Source organism: Eutrigla gurnardus (genome assembly GCF_963514095.1).
Source record: "Eutrigla gurnardus genome assembly, chromosome: 2".
Lineage (NCBI taxonomy): Eukaryota > Metazoa > Chordata > Actinopteri > Perciformes > Triglidae > Eutrigla > Eutrigla gurnardus.
The window spans coordinates 7,295,391-7,308,114 of NC_139916.1; the positions used below are offsets into that span (position 1 = coordinate 7,295,391).

At 44.9% G+C, this 12,724-nt stretch overlaps 1 protein-coding gene across 1 annotated transcript in view; it reads right to left on the reverse strand.

Moving 5' to 3' along the window:
• Positions 1 to 12,724, reverse strand: part of cacna2d2a (calcium channel, voltage-dependent, alpha 2/delta subunit 2a) — a 126,104-nt gene that overhangs the window by 44,199 nt on the left and 69,181 nt on the right. The window contains exons 5-6 of the mRNA XM_084032634.1: positions 4,731 to 4,775; positions 779 to 917 (exon numbers count right to left, since the gene is read on the reverse strand). Coding sequence (XP_083888760.1) covers positions 779 to 917; positions 4,731 to 4,775 — 184 coding nt within the window. The remainder of the gene's footprint in view (positions 1 to 778; positions 918 to 4,730; positions 4,776 to 12,724) is intronic.

Below are 12,724 nucleotides of genomic sequence, written 5' to 3' on the forward strand. Positions count from 1 at the left end.
TTGGACTGTCATCCATCCACAGCCCAGCGGCGTGTGTGGAAACCATGTGTCAGGTGTTTACTTTTAGATTACGGTATTAAAAGGGCAGATTTTTGTCTTAGCTCTGCACGTGGTTGGGATTATTCAGCATGTAAAACACGTTTGAAGCAACTAAATAACAGAAATAGAAACATTTATATTGTGCTATGTCTTGTTATAAATCACATATATGGAAAGATATGTCATGACTCACCTGGACATGCGTACATTTATTCAATCAATTGTAATTTGGGGCAACTAGCTGGCCCCTCCCATCATATTACATGGTTTATAGTAACCATTAAAGTTCATAGGCTCTGATGCATGTTTTCAAATATCAGTTGGCGACAACACTTTCATAAGAAGGTGGTGGAGGTCGACTGTACATCCCTCGTCCTCCACCCTTTAATCTCAACTACACAGGTGAGACTTAAGCGGATGAAGATAAACAGTCTTCTTCATATCTTTGTGATTCTTCAGAAAGCCGTGCGTGTTAAGTCATGTCCTCTATGTTAGTGATATTTTTTTTAAGCAACACATTGTCTTTTTTTTTCTTTTAGAGGACTAACACACATTTCCGGCCACATAAAGGAAACGCAGCGTGCGGTCACACATGAGTCACTATTGCAGAGGTTACAGGGCTGCCATTTTTAACCGTGGCGGCTAAATCGGTCCATGTGTTACCAGCCTGAGCCTTGCCACTCATTCAATCACCTCCCCACCAGAACACTAATGAAGAAAAAAGAATTGTTGTACTTACAGCCTTTGTATATGTCTGTGGGAATCTGGACCGCGCTGGAAGAGTAGTTGACCTTGTTTTTAAAATTGGGATCGTCCACAAACTCCAGCTCCAAAGACGTCGAGCTCTCCAGCGGGTTCTCCTCTTCTCCGTCCTCCGTCTGCAGGAACACACATGCACGCACGCACACACGCACACAACAAACTGCGTGAGCGTACAAATGGAAATGCGTGGACACATGCAACTGTAGCACCACAGGCTTTACAGCGCCGATCTGTGGCTCTGGAACAGATCGGATATATAGCTGATGCAGCATTTGGATAATGTTAAGCGCAAAAAAATAGCAATTATTCCACCTTTAGATGTCTGTGGCTCTATACTCTCCCTCTCATCAGAGAACAGCAGCGGGAATCAGAGCAGACGCCATACAGAGAGACTCATTAGTAACCATGATGAGTATCAGACACATGAGGTGCCGTACAAATTAACCCCAACAATAACTAGCAACAAACCCCACTTGATCACGGTTTAGACTCCCAGTCAGCCACATGAAAGCATATTTCATAACAGACTGCCTCCTCTCCTTTGACTGTGATTGTTTAAACAAAAAAAAACGAACTAATGCTGCATATTTCTATTATTTTTTGGCACTTTTACAGCCGCTCAGTGTGACTAATGTACGCGACGAGAAAGCCCGACACACATATTGCATTAGGAAAGTGTCAGATATCAAAGAAAGCCAAAGATAAAAGAAAACTGACATTTAAGCTTTTTTTATCATGATAAGTGATCAATGGAGTTCAATCTGTTCCTGTTCCCACAGGAGGAAGTGATTGTGGAATGTGAAGGAAAAAAATGTCAGCAAGATGGAGTTTATTGGCTTATTCTGGATCAGATTTGACTGTGTAGGCATCGTGTTCATTAAAACCCTGTTCGATGCATCCTTAGAAAACAAAACTCATATCTCTGATCATTATTTGTGTATTCTGAATTTTTACTTCTAAAGGAATCTTTGAGAGCAGCAAATGTGAAAAATGCAATACGCACTTTTCATTTTAATAAAGCAGCGTGGGTTAATTGGATCTGACATGATAAAAGCTGTTTTTGTTTTTTTTTAGAAATTAAATCTAAACTTCATGTCCACGGCAGATATTGATTGATGGGCCGACTTTAATTGACTATTAAAATGCAATTACAAGCTGTTGTTGGGACGAGCAGGCAGACAGTTGTCCCGTTGAAAGTCAACGTAAGGAATAATACGGTGTTGTGACAAAAGGCCAGCTCCTGAGAGATATAACCACATGAATGTGTATTGAGGCGTTCAATGTATAGATTATTTAAATACCAATAATCAACTAGTTGAGTGAACATTTTCACACATAGTTTGAAATATCAAACATGGTTGATCAAATGTTTACTATAAGTTTTCTGAACATAACATCTGAGCATTTTACTCCAGATTTCATAAATAAGAATAAAAAAAACAGCTTTAGCACTTTTCTATATTTTCACTGTGAGGTGTTTCATTGTTTCACAAAGTTCCTGTTAATCATCAGACAGCTCGTCTGGATGAGGGAAAGGTTGTGAGACTACAGTTTGACGAAATATTTACAGTATAGAATACAAGTTAGCCATGATTTCTGTTTATTAGTCGAGCATCCTGGTGAGAAAAGGCAACCATTGGAGCTGATCTGAGGCCGCAGTCTGACAAGTGTTAATTCACCACCAGTTACAGCAGTAAAATATGATTTTTCTCTTGTTCCAATCCAATATAGGGAAGGACTGAGGCAGAACGAAACATGGATGCAGCTTTCTAAGCAAGAGAAAATAACAAATAAGAATAAAATCATGACGGTTTTCAGGCCAAATCTTCCATTAGCTTCCTAAAGAAATCCCACAACTCAGAGTGTAATTGTAACGATATAACAGCACTAACTGAGGTTGAGGTGTTTGTTTATCACTCTGTCTGACGCTAATTCTGTCAATGTCGGGCAGGGAGTTTTTTTTTTTTTTTTTCCTTCAGAAGAGCCCAATCATAATTAACCAAGGCAGCGTCTAATTAGGAGCTGAATAAATCCATGCAGCAAAGACTGATTGGTTCATTTTCTTCAACCATCCACCACCTGTTTTGCTTGATTCATTACCCAATTTGTTAATTTTATCTTCCCGTTCTCAAGGTTTAATTAAAGGCTGAAGAGGCCAGAGATGACATTTTGAAGATTCTTTCATTCCCGCCTTCAGCCAACCAGGGCTAACCTCAAACACGTCACTTAAGACCCTGCATGTGTGTGTGTGTGTGTGGGGTGTGTGTTTATTTAAAAGACAGCCGGCATGAGTGCGATAGAGCAAAAACATCCTTTTAAACAAACAAGGAATCCTTCAGAAAGAAAAAACAACTCATTACAATTGGTAAAAAGCCTCTTTAACGTATTTAACATCCAGTATGCCACAACTTAAAGCCTACATATTCAACATTCAATGATGAAAATAACCAGATTTGTAAATTAGTAAAGTAAATTACTAACAAGGGTAATTGACATATACCAGACGGATGAAACTATTTAGCTGTTAGTGAAATCATGTGACAGAACATCTGCATTGTCACTCTGAACGTGGGAGCTCAGCTGGTCTGAGTTTTTAACCGACAGCCAATTAGACTTGGAAGTCAAGAATTTATTCAACTTGACAACAAAAAGTCCAGAATGGTAGTTAATAAAATACATTAAAACTGTATGTTTAACACAAAGAACTCAAAATGTTGGTGGTTAGTAGTAAATAAAGTGCTCTCTGGACATGCTTTGACACATGGACAGTTTTTAAAAAAAAATCACATTTATATCACTTTATATCAAGGGTAAAGTGATTAGAGGAGAACTCAGAGGAGAGTACAGGATAGGGAGCAGAGGAGACAAGCCTTGAATAAGAGAGCTCAACATTTACTTACCTTTTTCACAAATTCTCGTCATATCGCCCTAAGAGTACAGTACAGTAGTGTATATATTGTTCATTATCAACCCAGTGGTGAAGCCTTAATTGAAAGGGGTCGTAGTATCAAGATTCAGATACGGGAGCACTGGTGGGCAACGGGATGAGGCGTGACCTCTGACTGACCTTTGCCAATGTCTTTGGGTGCTTGCAGGGCTGGCGAAGTGGGGGTCAGGGGGTGTGTCACTGGCTCGGCCTCAGTGTGCCATGTTAATGATGACTGATGTTCTCCAATTAGATGTGCTGACAGGCCCTAAAGCGCTGTGTCATTAATCACAGGAGTGGCGTGCACAAAGAGAAAATCACACCGTGATTTATTGCTCCTCCGCCTCGCACTCTTTCCCTCTCTATCTCACTGTCTTCCCATCTTTTGTGCTTTGGTGATCTAGGGGGGGAATTTCTTGCACTCCTCCTGGAAACTTAATCAATCAGCGGGCGCCGGCTCCGAGCGCGACCTATCCTACGGAGGGACTGCAGGCGGAGCGGCGGCACGGTGAGAACAGCAGCGACTCGCGGGACTTCTCGGGAGGAAACTGCCGTTACCAGCCTGTAGGTTGGTCCTTGCATGTCATGTTCTGAGTGACACGTGACAGAAACGGTGTCTCTTGTGCTTCTTGATGGTGGTGCGGAGGTCTAACACCCCAGCAGCTCAAGTCCGTGGTCCACACAGTTCAGGTCAGTGGGGAGGGAGGACATAAAACTGGGGGAGGACAGCTGAAGTCACTGTCACATGCACGTCGGCCTGCCCCCCGCTCTGTCACACCGACTCACCATAGAGCAGCGTCACTCACTAATACACACAGACATCCCTGGAGCCTGCGACGGTGGGAGGGGGAGGGGGGCATCAACACCGAGGAGGCCAGGGTAGAGACGGGGTAGGGGTTGCAGGAGAGGGCGGCACGGGTGGAGAAAGCGGTTGGATTCGGGGGTCGAAGGCAGGCAGACAGGGGAGGAGGGAGGGGGTGAGAGCGATCTGTACTGTACTCACATAGTCTGAATCCGCTTTGGAATCGTAGTATGAAATGGCATTCTCCTGTGCAGAAAAGAAAAGTGAAAAGACAGGTGGTGAGAGGAGATATAGCGGCATCTATATCAGCCCTGACCCCTCGCCGTGGCAAGCTTGAAAGAGTCATGGATATATTCAATCACACCGTTCAGCATGAGAATATAATCAGCATCACAGAACACAGGAGAAGTAGTGTGATGTGGAATGGCAGTGATGAGAGGGTGAGCAGACAGCTGCAGGTATCTGGGCGATACTTTGATTTAAAAAAAAGATGCAGCGTTTTTTTTGGAAGATGTTTGAACTTGTGTTGGGAACAATGTAGAAACATTTTCATCAAAACATTCTGCAGTGATATGAGCTCAGGTTGCAGTGAGGAGAATAAACTCAAGGTGTTACGCTCTCTGGGCGTCTTAATGACCTCCGCTGGCTGTGTTTTCAGTCTCGGAAAACAGCTTTCACAAAGAAAAAGGAATAAGAAAAATAATGTAAATGTATTATTTTGCTTTAACTACTTAATTGAAGTTCCAAGCTGAAGCCTCTACATTAATCTTCCGGCCTTCACCCCCAGCCAACCCCATACCCATCCTCTCTGCCGTCCTCTGCAGATCTCCTGTGGAGGACGGCGTGAGGGCGGGCAGGGGTTGCATGCAGCGAGTAGCGTCCGTGGGGCCTGCCTCATTATCATGAGGAGGCTGGCTGAGGGCGCACTCTCAAGGGCACCACGGTGACTGACTCGCCCTCACTGGGAGGAGGTGCTGTGGTCATGGTCTGATGCGGGAGGACGCCTCACGGAGAAACAAAGAGTCTACTGTACAGGTAAAAGTGAGTCTTACACATAACCGTCACTTCTTTTCCATCTCTGTCCCGCTGTCTCACCATATGCTGCTCCCTGTGTTTGCTTAACTCGTACAGCACCTATATGCACAAGGATTTTCTTTCTCTGCCAAGCCCCGCCATCTTTCAGCTCCCTCCAGTGCGAGAGCCTCTCTGCACACCACGACCGGGAAGCTTGGCCGGCCTCCAGCGCTAATCAGGGAGTCAGTCATCAGCTCGGCTCAGTCCTTAACAACTCACCGAAGAAACCGCAGCGAGATCAAAACTCACACTGACACCGAACAAGCGGGCTGACCAGCCCGGACGCAGCTTGTGTCTTTGCTTAATGAGTGTGGACGAGATAGGAGGAGAAGCAGAATCTCCCCCGACGCGTCTCCTCGACTTATTACGACTCCCAGCCTCGCCGCTTCCGTCAGAGATCAGGAGCGAGGACGGAAGGGGAGGAGCTGCGTGGCGGGATCAGAGCGGATCATTCGGGGAGTACGTCGGGTTAAGGTGGAGGGTGAGCATGGAGGCTGTGGTAGGGGTGATATGAAGGGATGAATTGAGAGGAGATAAATAGGTGGTGGTGGTGATGGTGGTGGGTGCAGTGTGGAAAGAGCTGCAAGGGCTAAAAATAGCCCGTGCCTCTGCAGAGAGAGAAGAGAAGAGAGCGAGCGAGACTGTGGCAGAGCAACAGTGTGGCGTCTGCCAGCAGGATTGATCTGGAGCCCAGTCCTGCTCAGACTGGTCCCTCACTTCTAAAGAGTCCACTCTCACTACTGTGGCATTACAACTCAGTATTTAGGACCGCTTCCTCTGAACAAACGCTCGGCTCCTCGCACCCGCGGGACACCTTCCAGCAGCTTTAATCAAACAAATAGACCCCGCACATTACTGAGGAGGGCGTTTAGTGAGATGTCCAACACTTGTACCCTTCCCTTATTATTGCTTTTCATTTTTGAATACACTATACAGTATTATATGAGGTAGAAACCACTGGAATAAATGAGCAGAGGAACATACATAATGAACTCAGGTGCTTGCACACAGGGCACGAGGGGTCACTGTGTGGTTTGGTGAGCATGGGAATTATGTAAATCATGTATGCTGTCCTTCCAGTGGAGTCTCACAGACTGGTAGATTATTTACAAAGCAACGTGTTTATTAATGGAACTCATTAATTCAACATTTTTGGAAATACACCTCTACTCCATGTAAGGTTACCCACAGGAGGAGTTATGGTTATATACATGTACAGTAATAAACACATCACCTTCTTAAATATGTGTAAATTGGAACTTGAGACGGTGGGATTCTGGGATTTTGTAAATTCAGATAGGATATAATTATTAGTATTACCAGGTAAAATAATAATATATTTGTTATTCCAGCTTCAAGTCAGATAACATTGATTATTCGTATAGTTTCTTAATTGCTGCCTTTTGCAATTTGATGACGATGAGACCTCGAAACATAATTAAACAAGCAATTAGTTACACCGATCAACCTCTGCCGGGGAACACACACTCTGACACCACACAGACGTGCACAGAAGAGGTGGCTGCATGTGGACGAGTCCTCGCCGCCACGACCCTCTGAGCAGCCCCCGGGGGCAGCATGGCCATCTGCTGCGGCTGCTCACAGGTCTCTTTGGGCTCCTGGTCTGGGTTAAACACACATCTGGGCCTGCAACGATCCTACATTCATCTGCACAGGCGCACATATTTAATACATAAACGCTCGTATACGCACTTGTGAATGTGCATTCAGCGAGCGCACGTACGAGGCCGGGTGTATGCGTTCGTCGAGAAACACACAGAGTCTGAGAAATTCCCACTGACACAAAGTGCTATCAGTAAATTAAATCTATCATGCTGAGTGGACCAACAAATTCCAAACGGGAGACAAACACTGAGGTCAGGTGATGATCTCCAGCCCCTCCCTCACATCAATCTTCCTCCGTTCGTCTCCTTTCCTCTCCCTTATCTTGATCTGCTTCCTCTCTCCTCCCTTCGCCCACATCTCTCCTCCTCCTCCTCCGCCCTGCCCTGTCTTATCTTCATCTTTCCCAATCTCTCTGTCCTCAATACCAGCCTCCTCTCACCAATTTCAGATTTCAGCAAAAGCAGCGGCGCGTAGGTTAGATGCCTACTGTTGCTATAGAAACCGCCCCTCTGCTCCAGATTACAATGTGACTTTGTCTCCTCGCCAGGGCTACAATGTCTGCTCAATTTTATGTCCGAGCAGATACATGCCCGCCTATCTTTGGGTCGTCTGTAAGCCTGTCAATCTGTCGGATTACGAGGTTGCTCTTCTGCCGGCGTATTCTCTCGTCATCGCTACATGCTGTTGTTTTAATGTCAGTCATTGCTTTTAGTTACACATTTAAACTTCAAAATCTCCTGTCACGTGAAGGTCGGAGCCTATAAAGCCCCCAAATTTCCTCATATGTGACGAGGACCTTGACAGATGATTAGTCTGGGGAAGCCCAAGGTAACGGGATTGAAAAATGGCCGGTAGATAAAGGCTGTCACATGTAGCGGCACATGTAAATGACGAAGTGTGGTTTGCCGGGACTAAATCTTTTGAATTGGAATCTGTGAGCTCTCTCAATGGGCCCCGGCTGAGGCAGGTTGACATTTGAGTGTGAGACAAGCGCTCCATCATGGGTGGGGACAGATTACAGTCATATTCATATCTCCTCTGGACACCTGCTAATGATTTTATAATTACAGAACACACTCTGTGCCTCCGCCGTGCCCTGGGGTGTGCACACAAGCATGCAGAAATGCACAATCAAACACTGTCTTTCACGTACACACACACACACACACACACACACACACACACACACACACACACACACACACACACACACACACACACACACACACACACACACACACACACACACACACTCTCGACAGTCTAGCAATCACTCGTGGCACCAGTTTACCTAATGGAAACTGACATTACATCAAACACAATAAAGGATTTCATTTACTGCTCTTCATTAACCCACGCACATCAGCCCATAAGGTACACACTGACACACACATTTAGTGTGAAAAAGCAACCAATATAAAGGAGGAAAACTAAGCGATGGCTGCAGAGAAGAACTCTGTACGTTAAGTTTGAAGCAAACCTGTTATTGAGTTATACGTTCTAAACTTATTTTCTCCCCTCATGTCTCCACACATCTCCCCCTCTGTCTTTCTAATTCACAGCATCCTCTACATGTGCAACAAAATGAAACTCAAGACCATTCATAGTAGAATTTCCATTTATATGGCTGACAGCTTTGCACTAGTGTTAAAACACACTGTAACGTGTAATCATAGACATGTAGAAATGTGTCAGAGATCTGAAAACCCTTTAACCACTTTCACCTTAAATTGCAGCGGTGGCTTGTGAATAAAATATGATGTTGTTCTTTGGTGGAGCACTTTTGATTCACAGATTGTGGTGTCGCCGATGTGGAAGCTTGTATTGAATGGATACAGATCAGAAAATAATATAAACGCACGATAACTAGGCGTCTGGTGTGCAACGGCCTTAAGATGATCATAAAAGTTGAACAAACACCTTTCAAAAAGGCAACAACACTTGATCTACCAAAGATCACCATTTGGATGTTAAAACTACTGGTAATCATTCGGGCACGATGACGTATAAAAGAAGAATATGAACAATTAAACAAGCCCAAAACCAGAGTTGCATGTAGCTTTTAAAATAAAATGTTCTTTCGTTTTTAGAAAACAAAAGGCATCTTTGAACGTAACTTGTTGCAGTTGATTCTTGTGTGCTTTTTCTACATTTCAAAGTTAACCACTGAAGGTTACCAAAATCCCTCTTTATAATGTCACGTCAATAAAGAGGCAACCAGCAAACTGGAAATTAAACTGTTGGCCTGGAAGACAGAGTGAGGGAGAGCTATTGAGCTAGAGTGAAACTCAGATAAAGGAGTGCATGACGGAGGCCTTGGGCGCGGCTGACTCCCTCCCTCCCTCTCTCTCTCTCTCTCGCTCACTCATTGGCATGCTCTGCATCTCTAGGCTTTTAAGCGATTAGGGAGCTGCTGAGACCATGGCGTCCAAGCATAGCTCCATGCAGATGTTCATTTGTATGCCAATAAACAAATGTGCCCCCAGATTAAAGCTCCAATACACAGTGCAAATTCAGCAGAGTAAATGACATTCTCCATGCACATCTCATCAATGTCTTGCTCCTCTTCAGACGGCGAGCCGTGCCTCCTCTGACTGCGACCTGCTTCAAAGACGCAGAGAGATGGGCGGCGACCCAAGAGATAGAACCGGGAGTGGGGAGGAGAACAACCGAGGAAGAGAGACGTCTCGATTATTGTGAAAGAGAAATATTAAGGTTACATATGCCACGGTTACATTTCATGCCCCCAATTTCACCCATGAATCTGCAATTTTTGCTCTATAAATCTCTCTCTGTAAACACCCTGCAGGTCACATTAGCCCATTTTCCCCCCTCCCTCTCTTTTTCCTCTCATTCTTTTAGAGCCCGACACTTCCCCTCGGTCGAAGAAGTTGAATCAGTCTGTGAATATTCCGACCCCGCGATAACGAAAGACGGCTTTGTCCTGCTGCACTCTGGGTAATGCTGCTCTCCATTGTTGGCTGACAGGGCTCCATTGAGGAGCAGGTTTTAACGCTGATACCATCACCACACTGCATGGACACGGTGCCAGATAAAGAGCCTATCCAACACGACACAAGCATGCCAACACCTCCCAAACAAGCCCCCAATCTGATCATCGGGAAGGGAAGCAGGAAAGCGGCGCTGTAACACCAAATAAAGACAAATAAGATAAAGGGCCATGGCATTATTAACGCTATCATTAGACTCCAGAGGGATTTGATAAAGCAAAGGCAATCATCCACGTCGTATATGTTTTATGGCATCTGTAGCCGGGGTGACCAATCACAAACACTACTCTAGATGTCCAATCACTGTGTGACACTACAGCTCCACTTATATGTGTGAAATGTTCTCAGGTTGCACTTTCCGAGAGGGTTGAACGCAGCTTTTTATTCCACCGATGTTTTTCAGCCGTTTTATTCTAGCTAGTCCATGGAGTCCTGAAAAGTCCCACCCCCTCCCCCTCTCTGGAGGCCGACTGAGAGTGGCCAATCAACAATCAACGGCGACCAAAGGAAACCTGTTATTTTCGACCCCGTAATCATTTCCATCAGATGCCTTGCTGTCCCTCACAGCCATTTCAACATTCAAATGACACAGGGGCGCCTACTTCAACATATCTGCAGACAAGCAGCGAGGACAGTAGGGACAGAATACACGGAGCAAACACTTCAACCGGAGCAGGCATCTCCCCTCTGCTGCAGCACGAAGCAGACCTGTCACCACTCACACAACGTCAACCCGCACACTCAGACGCATCACTCTCCTGGAACACCTTGGTAGACTGGAACACAAGGAAGACTCAGACGTAAAATGTAGGGTTTTTCCTCTATTAATGTGGAATAGATGAATAATTATGTGTTACGTAACATTACATTTCTGACGATAGCGAAAATGGGGGTATAAAGCACCGGCTGTAAGCTATTAGCTGTAAGACAATATGAATCAAACCTAACCCTATAAAATAAATATATATATTGGCATACAGTAAACATAAATACAATACAAAAAAATTATTGGGTCCATTTTCTTTTCTGCTCTGAACCAGAAGGGCCTTAAAAATAACATTTGTTGGGTGTAAGCCAAAATGGGAAAAATCTAGGCTCGCTGGATTTCTCTGCCTATTGATTCCCATCTCCTGTGAGGCAGAGGGATTGATCGGTGGGATTTAGACATGGAGGCCACTCTTTTAACACTCCCTCCCGCATCACAGTTGGCCAAACTGTTACTGACTGGAGGCTTACCGACACACCTGAACTTTTCTCCTTCACCCTGCTCTTTTTATCTTAGCTTTTCTCATTACCTGCTCCCATACTTCAGTGCTTCTTCCATTCTGAGTCATTTTAGACTTTGCCAACGTCCCCCCCCCCCCCCCCCTACTCGAGTGTATAACGCCATGAGTTTTCAAGAGGTCTCTCTTGAAGCGGCGGAGGACCATTAGGGACGAGATGTGGAGAAACTGAAGGGATGGTGGAGGGAAAAGAAAAGAAAACGGAGGAGAAAAAAAGGACATTTCTACCTTGGAGAGCACCACTTAAGCAAATTACAGTGGTCTGCAATCAAGAAGCTGAAATAACCAAACTGTTGGGTCACCACGGCAACCAAAAGACTGATCAAAGCTGCGAGCAGAGCGGCAGTTGATGGAAAGTGAGGGGAGGCAGCGGGAGAGGAGATGACAGGGGAGCTCAGGAAGGGGGAAGAAACTGCAGTCAAGTTTCAGGTGAAATCTGTATCGACATAATACTAAATCAATCAAATGATGATCTATGCAGACACACATTCTCCTTTTAGCTTAGCAACGTTTCTACGACGCCGTTTCTACTGAGGCATCCGCACCATCAGATACATTTGATAGGGAGGAGAATCTGCTAAATTGTATAGCGTAGGAATTTCTCCCCCCATAGCCCCGCCTCCTTTCTTTCCCTTCCAGTGGCGAGCAGATGGAAGTCCGCTCCACGGCTCAGGATTCAGTGATAACACTGTTTATGAGTTCTATTACGTGCTCGGCAGGCTGCAAGCAGTCTGTCTCAGCACAGCCGTAAGAAATAGAAAGAAAAAAAATGCTCACAATGAAAATAGATGCAGTTTATTTGCGATTATACCGTGTGGCTATGCTCCGTGTTTGAAATAAGCACTTTGCATTTAAAAAAGGGCTCACACGTGGCAAGGCTGTATTCCATCCTCCCTCCCCTCGCAGGCCGCCGCTGTGAAGATCCTTTTTGAGTTTTGGTTGTTGCCGTGCTGATTTGATTTTTTTACTTCTGCTTCAGACGTCCGATCACTTGCAGATAAAAGCCCACTACCTTAACAATTACTGCTGTATCCATCGTATCGGTTCACCTGACAGCAGGCGGAAGGAACATGTCACAATATCCAGGCAAAAACAACAAAAGGAGAAATCACACTGAACATGAATTGAACATGTTGAGTGTGGAGCGAGATGAAACAAAACCTCTTCGTTTCTGTCTATTTGACCAGAATCTGAATTTCAA